The 11129-nt window shown below is 44.4% G+C and overlaps 1 protein-coding gene across 1 annotated transcript; it reads left to right on the plus strand.

Moving 5' to 3' along the window:
• Positions 1 to 242: 242 nt before the first annotated feature.
• Positions 243 to 10921, plus strand: LOC104963121 (nuclear pore complex protein Nup214-like; the record flags this gene model as incomplete). The annotated part of the gene is made up of 3 exons (XM_010791682.1): positions 243 to 247; positions 9306 to 9358; positions 9452 to 10921. A coding segment is annotated over exon 3 (1429 nt), but the record flags the coding sequence as incomplete, so codon positions are not given.
• Between the last annotated feature and the right edge of the window lie 208 nt (positions 10922 to 11129).

Consider the following 11129-nt stretch of genomic DNA (forward strand, 5'->3'; position numbering starts at 1 on the left):
TTCGCTGAACAGTGCATTCTGGGACACGGTAGCTGGAGGTGCAGAGCGAGAACATAACGGAAAGGGGTCGGGCAGGAGAAAAAGAAAAATAATTTCCCTTCATGCAGATGTGTCAGCCATGCAATAACCAAATACGTTTGGCCAAAGAAGATTCTGCCACGCTTCGACACATTTTCCCCCTCCTTGGTGATCAGGGAGTAACGTGAGCTTGATTGTTGAAGATGAATTTGTCTCATTTGGCATCAGGGTTGATGGAGAAAACAAGTTGCTGCAGAGGAAGTAGGCAACAGAGCCTGTTAAATTAGCACGGTAATGTAAGAAAAATAAAATCAATATTATGTGCTGTAACTTTAAATTAACACACTGTTCTAATTTAAAGCTGCTTTTTTTCTGAAAACCGGATGTTCAAACACTCGACTTCCGGTTTTCGCGAGTAAATATTGTCAACTTCTGGTTAGCATTAGCATGTAGCTAATATTATATTTTGTGTACGGGAATTTAAGGATAAATGACACGTGGTGTTGCACACTAAGCACACTGTCTTTAACCCTCACTTATTGACACTGCAATACTATTATTAGGGAATGTTTAAATGACCGACAGATATTTTAATATTGTAAAACTAACATCAGAAAACGACAGAACGTGCCTTGGACCCGCCCCTGGCAAAGCCGACCAATGGGAGAAGAATTTACACTTTAATATGTGATGGAAACAGGAAATCGGTCTCTTTTCTGACCCAACGCCAAGCCCCCAGGAAGTGCGCCGGACTCTGTGCCCAATATTCGTTGTGTCCAAACGGCGGTACTAACATTTCCGTATCAGTCCGTGACATCCCTGGGCCCAGAAAGACTTTTTCCCATTGACTAACATGGAGAAAGAGACGTCTGTAAATCTTTTTTGAAACTAAATAAACTACCCAGTTTGAACTAATTTATAGCCCTTATTAGAAATATTCGGTCCTTAAAGTTGTAAAATGCACTCAAAGCCGAATCTAGATTTATTTTCTCTCACCATTCATTCAACTGAGCCGAGAGTGGGAGCTCGGGGGGCGGGGCTTAAGAGGCGCATGCTCTGTGAGCGCACATACAGGTTCTTCTGCTCTGACAGCCAGGCATGATGGGTAATCTGTGACGTTTCGCTCTCTCAAAAGTAAAAAACTAAAGATATTACTTACAGGTGCCTTGATTTTATTTTTTCAGAAGCTCTCCAAAACGAGCTGATAATCCTTAAAACCGGACATTGCGACTGGGGAAAAAAGCTATTTAATGTTGTTTGTATAGTCCAAGATTTGCCATAAAGGGGTTTACAATCCCCGAAAATCCCAAGCATCAACAGTTGCCTAATTACACATGAAGAGTACATAAAGCAGAATCTAAATCTGATTTTAAACTTCCTTTTTAAACTCTGGTTTGGTCTCCACCAGCTCGACCAAAACCTCTTACCTAATTGTTTCTGATAACATTATATATCCACAAATGAAATGATGCCAAAACTAAAAGCTAAAAGAAGAGTAGAGTTGTATAATAAGTATAATCTCACTAACATATTAGATTGTACGGAAGAGGATTAGGGCCACATTAAAAAAAATCTTTGGAGGATTTGAAAAAAAAATTTATTGTGAGAAAAAAGTCAGAATTCTGACTTTAATCTCACAATTCTGACTTTAATCTCACAATTCTGAGATTAAAGTCAGAATAATTTTTCAAATCCTCACAAAAAAAATAATCATGTGGCCCTAATCCTCTTCCATAAGATTGAGATAAATCATACATGTTAAATATAAATCGACAGTACTTTAAATTATACTAAGGGCTACCCTTGAGTCCTATGAAATGTAACTGTGTGATATTTAGATTATTCATTTGACTTGCAGGAAACGTCAGGTTACCATAAAGTGTTCCGCTGAAGGATGTGGATGTAATTCTCTGCTGAATTTATGGACCTGCATGCCAAGTGAGATCTCATCAAACCAGCCGTTATCACCGGTGGTTCTGCAATAGCTCAATTGACTGTTTCTAAATGTGTCTGACATTTCGTTGGCTCCTTCAGGACTAGCTTTCAGTGAGGATGTGATTCCGTATTAGTCTACATCATTTGGGATCATCACAAACTATCACTGTATATGTATGGAGAGTCATTCCCCTCTTCTAATAACTTAGAAAAAAATCGCTAAGCCTCCCGAATCGTTCATCCTGAAAAACGTCTTGATTAATAAGCGCCACCAGCACTTCTCTGAAACCCACTATTCATTTTGTAAATGGTTATATCTGTGGATTGGATTTAAAAAAAGAAAAACGTGCCACATTTCAGACTCTGCTCCTTTTTCCTCGGTTAACTTTTTAGTTTCAGGGTATGGCCTATTATAATGACGCACGCATGCTTGGTTTCAAATGGCAATGTATTCAGGAGACATGACCAGGGGATTATGATAATGAATAAAGATCTCTGCGCCTGTCTTAAAGGGCATTTTGTGAGGAGTGGGGCGGGGGAGGAGGATCAGATGAAATATTGGAGAAACTACACACAAAGCAATGGTACAAAAAGAATGAACAGTGGATCGGATCAATGCTTGTGGTCAATGTTAATCATACATCAGAATTGGAAGCTAGCCATGATTGTCTCTGAGATGATGGAGGTATTCATATATCACTGCGTCAATAGTGTTCAATACTCTGTGACAAACTGCTCGTCATTGGGTTCATGTTGGCGTCTGTTTCAGTGACATGTTTGGCTTTTGACAGCTGATTGGAAAATCCCTTTTGTGACATCATTGACCTGGAATGGCCTTTAGTGCAACGTGCTTCACATATTAAAGAGGACATATTAATGCTCATTTTCAGGTTCATATTAGTATTTTGTGCTTATCCTGGGGCTTCAATGCTCTGATTGGTTAGGATTTTAGCCTTTGCAGACCATTTACATGCACACAAACATATACACCAAACTACAGGAAGAGGGAAAACCAATAATAAGCATAACAGACAAAGCTTGTGAACATTATGCTGTTTTTTAAAAATGACTTTGATGAAACTGAAAATGTCATTGTTCGACAGGTAGGGGAAAAAACAATCTCCATACAAATGTCCTTGATAGAGGCAACAACAGAGTTTAACTAAGCTACAAACTAATTGCCCGGGTACGTTTCAGTCTACCAGTAATTACACATTATGTTGAGCAGTGATAGGAAGAATGCCAAAAAGGAGAGGAGAGGAGAAACCCCTTCCCCTGTCAGCGTTTACCTCGCACAACGGGGAATCTCTTTATTTAACGTGGGGATTTGATGGAAACACCACAATTATGTTGTCGAATGAGCTCTTGCAGGGACAATTATATTACCTGCACATGTCTGGAATTATATATCGTCCGCTGTGCTTTTGTGACAGGGAGAGTTCAGAGGTGCATCTCTTCTGCCAGACAAATTAGATTTACATACATCTATTATACATAATAATAATAATAATAATAATGCATTACATTTTTTATTAGAGCGCTTCTACAGGTGCTCAAAGCGCTTTACAATTACACATTACACATATTAGACATGTAAGAGTCATTACTGTGGACATTACCCACAGGAGCAAATGCGGTTGAAGTGTCTTGCCCAAGGACACAACGGCCTGACGCAGTGGCGGCCGAGGCGGGATTCGAACTGGAGTTCACCAACGCCTCTTGATCTGATGATCAACGCTCTAACCACTGCGCCAAAACATCTACTTCCTTCTCACTGTTTGCACTCGGACACTTCTCTCTGATTGCGAGTGTACATGCAATCTCATTCAGTGCACCTATATTTGAGCGCTGCGCACGTCATGTTGGCCTCGTAGCTTTAAATAATTCATTAAATGTAGGGAACGCTGTTCGGCTTTGAAGGAAACATCCTCTCCATTTGTGCAATGTGACAGTGTTTACATGTATAACACGGCAACACTGATCGCAGCTTTGCCACGCCAGGAAGAGACACAATCTGTCTGCCTTAATGAGAGCTGACAAACAACAACTTCTTATTGGAAACATTTCTCTGTGAAAATCACATTTTCTGCAGAATGGGAGGGTTGGGGCTGTAAAGTCACTTTGCTTCACTGATTCACTTTGAAAAAGCTATTAAGAAGGCCAGTTTTCTCTCTCACTCTTCCTCCGAAATGTCTCCTAGACTCAGATGTTTGTTTATTGTTTTTGAGCGATCCAGATCAATGAGTATGCAACGAGAAGCACCAGCTGAAGTCACAAAGGGCACAATTATTTTAGTCGTAATCCGCAGCTTACATCATTTGTCTGTCTGTGTTGGCGTCCTCTCCGTCCCTGGCTGATTCTGTCTGAACAAGCAAATGGGATTGGATCTTGATGAATAGAAAAGGTAATTGTTCGCGTGGTAGCAGAATTTATGGTGTTATGATTATCCTTCCTCTGCCATATGTCATTTTTCAGATGTGTATGTGCATGAGTGGCTTCATATAGAAGCATCTGGTGGTTGGCTGTAATGCTTGGAAAAATGCCCTCTCTGAGGAAATCAGTGGTAGTAGGCAGCATATCCCAAAACAGAAGTAATCCTCATGAGAAGAAATGGCTTCTTCTTCTTCTTCTTCTATCACGCAAACCACCTGCTGTGAGGCTGGTGATGGAAGACAAGAAGCAAAAGGGTGCAGACGTTTTTTAAACACTGAGGCTTTTTATTTGAGTAAAATTTGCTTCTGAATTTAGTTCATAACTTTCCTATCATTAAAATCAAATCAATCATACTTCAACATCATCACCAGGAATCCTTTCATCTCATCATCTAGTGTGGGGCGACATCATACTTCAAAATTGGTGCTATTCTTTTCTGGATTATGTATCGCTAAGTCATTTCCACCAGGTAGATATTTTTGGTCGAAGTAATCTGTTCTGTACAGTTGAAATAGTTCTGAATACAATCTCATGGTTTAATGTCTTTTGCAACCTATCTTCTATAATAAAATGAGAAATAACTTGAACTATTATTGATATTAATTGTGATCATTGGAGAACAAGTGAGTAGACTGTTCCCTCGAAGCCTGAAACATCACTTCTTCTGCACATTGGCTGAAAAGCCTCACACTCCTTTTTGTTTCTTTCTACTTACAGCAGATGTCAACAATGCAGACACTTCAGCGGTGAGCGGCCCCTCCTCCTGCCTCAGCACTCAGACAGCTTTTATTTTGGCCTGTGTGACCACTGGGGGGTTGGGAGTGAGAGAGGATCACCTTTTATCCACCGTCTCTCTCTAACACACCTTTCACTTTCTGTTTTCTGGGTGAGCGCCTTCACTGCTCTACCTCTCAGGAAGATACCGTCTCTCAGGCAGTTCGCTCCCTTCTGTCCCCCGATTACAATCTGTCTGTCTTTCTGTCTTACGGTCTGTCTGATTATCTGTCTTTCTCTCCATCAATCTTGTGCCAGAAGCCATTAAGCTCCAATATAAAGGCTTGACCCCACTTTAAAATGTTTAAAACATCAACAACCTGCACCTTATGCACATATAACTTGCTCTATATACCGGAAATGTATTTATATTCATATTTATTCATATCTATTTGATGGTAAACCGTTTTTAATTTATATGTTCAATCTTATTATTGTATATCAAATATCACAATGTTTAAGAATGATTATTGTGATGATATTGTAATGCTGCGTTCACACCGGACGCAATGCGAATATTCGCTTCGCTCCAATCGCTCAAGTTTCACCGCGGCTTGCTGTTTTTTATCGTGTCATTCAAAACAGACATACCGTTGACGCGCCGCGCCGTTGACGGACAGTTGAGGTTGTTTACACTTCCATGCAAGATCGTTTTTGTTATTTCTGTCCTTGACTATGGATGATATAACAAACGCCCTACAAACGTAGCAACAAACGCCGTCGTGTCTGGGCTCTTATTCTCCTCCAAGCCAGCTCCTTTTTGTTGCGGTCCCGGTAGATATACGACATTGTATCGTAAATCTCCGGGAACCCACTCACAGCCACAACGACCATCTCTTCCATCTTTACAACCGATCAACAGCAGGACGTCAGAGGGAATCCCAACGCTGATTGGCTTTCGCGAGAACGCGTCACGTGAATTTGACGCTCGAGTTGAAAAAATTGAACTCTTGAGTTTGACGAGGCCCCCTTCAATCGCCTCAATTGCGTGATTCGCGCCGCGTCCACCGCTTCATGCTCGCCGTCGGAGCGAATTCGCGTCTGTCCGCATCTCTGCATTGACTTTACATGCAATCGCGCCGCCCCCAAAAATCGCATCGCGTCACCGGACGCGATGCGATTTTTGGGGGCGGCGCGATTGCATGTAAAGTCAATGCAGAGATGCGGACAGACGCGAATTCGCTCCGACGGCGAGCATGAAGCGGTGGNCAGAACACGGAAAAGGGAGGAGCACCTTGAAGACGTAACGTAACAATTATGTTTATCGTTCGCTTATAGATTGAGACTTTGAAACTTTATCAGGCTATGATGGCTGTGTACAAACACAGCCCATGCACAGGACCGCAAGCTGCGGGCGTGTAGTAAATGCCAGTGTCGGTCCGTCGCCAATGCCGTGCCACGAATGGCATGTCGTAGCTTTTTACGAAAGTTGCGAAGCGGGTAAGTGAACTGGTACCCCACTGCATCTTTAAAAATTAGAAGCGACTTGACGACGACACACCCTCGTACCGTACAGAACGTTCGTGGTGCTCGTAAGATAGCCGAAGCTACCGAACCGTAGTCGGTTAGTTTAAGGGCAAATACGTTTAGGCGGCTCACGTTCGCCGCATCGGTTAGTATTGGCGCACGTTCGACCCTCTCCGGTCAGGCGCAAGTAAAGGAGTATCAAGGTTGTGCTCTATAATGGGCATCGTTTAAGTGCGCGCAAGAAATGCTGGTCCTCGCATAAATGCCCCTATGTTTGGCCGTCTCGTACCTCCTCCACCGTCTCTCGTAACACGTTTGCAAAACATCCAAAGCGACAACACCTCTCCAAACACTATAGCGGCCTCAAATGAGGCGGGGTAAATCTGTAAGCGATGAACGAAACCTACAGCCACCGCCCCTCTAGTCCCACTCAACCAACAACCAGCGTTTTTTAGCGGTTCGAAGTCTGTCGGTGTCGAAGTTGTAAAAACTACCCGGAACATCAATCTGCCCGGCAATCCCTGCCGACCGCGACCCTACCTCTTGAGGGGAGAAGGATTTCGGTGAATCTCCATGGATGTCAATGCACGCTTTTGCCCTCCCGCTCAACTTTTTGGTTCGCGGGGAGTAGGGTTAGGTGCGGTGTGACATCATAAAAATAATAAAAACAATGGGCGCTTTTTAATCACTACGATTAGACATAGCCCCCCGATAATTACATGAAAAATCAGCCGCCCCACACTGCCAACCAAACACCCTACTGCAGCTATCTAAGGTCAATTATAGCCGCTGGCTATTAATAGCACGTGGTGATGAGACAAAATATATAAGAGACTTACGAGAAAAATTCAAAAAGGGTTCAACTGCGGTGGGACTACGCTATCCCTCTTGGACAACGCGCCACAACCATCCGAAGACGCCCACGATCCGTCTCGTGACCTCGGAGACAAACCTACTAACTGCGACTCTACTACTGGTTCGTCAATAATTCATTTATTTTTCAGACTACGTCTACTCTCCAACATTTTTAACATGTATAACAATTATTGATGTTTCGCTCTACAGAAATTTCATCACAGTACAATACCAACCTGATTAGTCACCTGAAACATCGCCATCGTTACGATGGTGTGTTAAAAGCGTACGAAGACGCCTGCGCTGCTAAACTAGCGGCAAATCCAAAGCCAGCTGCAAAGGCACCGGGGCTTTTACCTATCGACGAGGCTTTTGAAACTGTTCTTGGCTTTGTTTTGTTCATAGTAGTAATGCTCATGTCACTTGCTCACTACTAGTCTTTTTTACCACCAGGTGTGCAAAAAACTACAGGTACATTTCATATATATATATATTATATTATTATCGGTTATCGGTATCGGTCTTGAGAAGCAGGAAGTTATCGGTATCGGTTTCAAAAAAACAATATCGTGCATCCCTAAAAACGAGTAAACAAATAGTGTATTTTATATTTATGGACATATAATGCTGCGTTCACACCTGACGCGATGCGATTTTTGGGGGCGGCGCGATTACATGTAAAGTCAATGCAGAGACGCGGACAGACACGAATTCGCTCCGACGGCGCGCATGAAGCGGTGGACGGGCCCAAATCACACGATTGAGGATATTTGAAGGGGCTGGGGCAAACGCGAGAGAACTTTTTTTTTTCAACTCGAGCGTCAAATTCACGTGACGCGTTCTCGCAAAAGCCAATCAACGTTCGGATTCCCTCTGACGTCCCTCTGAGGTCTTGCTGTTGATCAGTTGTAAAGATGGAAGAGATGATCGTTGTGGCTGTGAGTGGGTTCCCGGAGGTTTACGATACAATGTCGTAGCCTATATCTACCGGGACCGCAAAAAAAAAGGAGCTGGCTTGGAGGAGAATAAGAACCCAGACAGAGCGGCGTTTGTTGCTACGTTTGTAGGACTTCCACAGAAGGTACAAAGCAGCAATAGTTGTTATATCCTCCATAGTCAAGGACAGAAATAACCAAAACGATCTTGCATGGAAGTGTAAACAACCTCAACTGTCCGTCAACGTCGCGGCGCGTCAACGGTATGTCTGTTTTTGAATGACGCGATAAAACAAACTGCAAGCCGCGGTGAAACTTTTGGAGATTGGAGCGATGCGAATATTCGCATCGTGTCCGGTGCGAACGCAGCATAAGAGTCTCTTATATGTTCAGAAATGTATTTGTTGTTTAGACTAAGTAGAAAGTCAAAGTCTCAAAAACATTTAAAACATTTTGAATATTATCAAAACCCCTCGCACAAGTAGCAAAATATCAACTTTTCCAATTATGATGTCTCCCTCTGTCCCTGACTGATAATCTGTGGGTGTGACGATCACTATGATACAACTGTGTTCCCTTGTTCTGTTTCAGTTTGAAATAAGTTACATCACAGAAGAAGAAAAACACATACTTTATTACTCCTACAAGGGGAAGTTGAATATTCACTTGGCTGTTACAGTATATACATTACACCAGAAATACACACATGCACAAACACATGTAGTAATCAAGAGGTGTCAGAGCAGTTGGGGGTCCGGTAGCTTGGCAAGGCTGAGGGGGTAAACTAGTTTTTTGTGGTCTATCAGGGACTGGAACCTTGTCACCATCCAGTTTCCAAGCCAGGATGCTCTTACTGTTGGTTCATTCAGACTTTAATTTATTTTGCAGGGCCACTGGCTACAGTTTTTCTTCTGTCACACCGGCAGCTGGAGTGCCACAAGGTAAACAAACAATAAAGTAGCTTTGTAGCGGATCGTTATGAGGCCGATGTCAAATGGTCACACATTCAATGACTTTTGTTTATGTCTTTCCAGTTAACGATGCGAATAAATTCTCCTTTGGTGGAAATGGTAAGATGATGTTTGGCCAGTCGGCAGAGGAGCCATTCTCCCTCACCCCAAAGTCTCCCTCCCCTGCTCTCGGCACCGCCTCCCCCACCCTGCCCCTAAACATGTCAGGAGACAAACCGGCCCTGAGGACAGAGCCACAGCCCCTGAAGACCATTGGGGGGGAAACTCTGGGCATCTTCTCTGGACTACGTGTGGGCCATGGAGAAGAAGCCCAAGATGCATCCGCCAAACCCACCGCTGGCTCATTTAGCTTTGGGGAAACTGGACTCGGTCTAGGCAAGGGAGCGGCGCAGTTTAGCTTTGCTCCAGGCCCACAAAAGTCTGCAGACGATTCTGCAGGAGCGGACCTTTCCAAGGGGGCAGCGTCAGGGAGTTTGTTCAAGCCCCCTGAACAAAACCCCAAGCCGGCCTTCTCCATCCCTCAGTCCGGTTTAACGGCCTTGGCTTCACCTACGTCTTTCAGCAGTCTTCTTGCGGCTTCTCCAGACCCTTCAGAGGAGCAGAAAGGTTCCCCACCACCTTATGAACCCACCCCACCTCCAGCTGTAGAGAGCCCCAGCCCCCCTGCAGCCCCCGAGCCTGCAGAAGATGCAGCTGCCTCAGAAACCACAGCGATTACAGCACCATCGCCCTCACTTCCTTTGGCCGCAACCTCCCCGCCCCCATACCCTCCCTCATATTTCACCGCCCCAGCTGATGCAGTCCCACCAGCCAGTGCGGCTCCCACAACAGAAGCCCCCCTAGACAGCACCACGACCGCTAGTCCTGTGCCCACATCTGCTGCCCCCGCCCCTGCTGTAGCACCCACCCCTGCTGTAGCTCCAACAGCCTTCCAGGTGCCCAGTTCTGACAAACCAGGCTCCATTTTCACTCAAACGACCCCCACAATAACGGACAGCAGTTCCCTCGGAGCTACACCAGTTATCAGCACAGTTGCCGCTGCAGGCACCACCCCTACCTCCACTGTTGTTAGCACAGCTACTACTGCTAGCACTGTGTTTGGGCAACCTGCTGCCCCTCCAGCTTCCTCTGCCCCCTCAGCCCCAGGGTTTGGCTCAACTGCGTTTGGTACACCCTCTGCACCTGGTTTTGGAAATTCTGTGTTTGGCCAGGTGAGTGGCTTCGGCCAACCTGCCACCAACACTGAAACACCTGGCGGCTTTTCTTTTGGCCAATCTGCATTTGGTGCGAGTTCTAACAGCGCAACTACTGGAGGAAGTCTCTTCGGTGCCGCCACTGCCACCAATGCCAGTTCCTTCTCCTTCGGCACGAGCAGCGCCAACACAGCCAGCAGCACCGGGGCAGGACTGTTCGGACAAACCACAGCACCGGCATTTGGCCAGAGCTCTGGATTTGGGCCAGGGCCTGTGTTTGGGAGTAACACCACCACATCTTCATCTACAGGATTTGGATTTGGACAGCCCTCAGGTGAGAGTGAGTCTGCACTTTTAGATCTTAATGCTCATTTGTAAAATATGATTCTTAAAGAATTGAGATGTCCCAATTCCCAGTGAAGTTTATTTGGCTTTGATCCCAATCATTAGATGTTGTTATTGTGTGTGTTAAACATGGAGCTAACAGCGTTGGTTACTATATTTAGCACATTTAATTTTATAACAAGGTACAAATACTTGAAGTTCTG

Source organism: Notothenia coriiceps, unplaced genomic scaffold (genome assembly GCF_000735185.1).
Source record: "Notothenia coriiceps isolate Sejong01 unplaced genomic scaffold, NC01 NC01_scaffold00035623, whole genome shotgun sequence".
Taxonomy (NCBI): domain Eukaryota; kingdom Metazoa; phylum Chordata; class Actinopteri; order Perciformes; family Nototheniidae; genus Notothenia; species Notothenia coriiceps.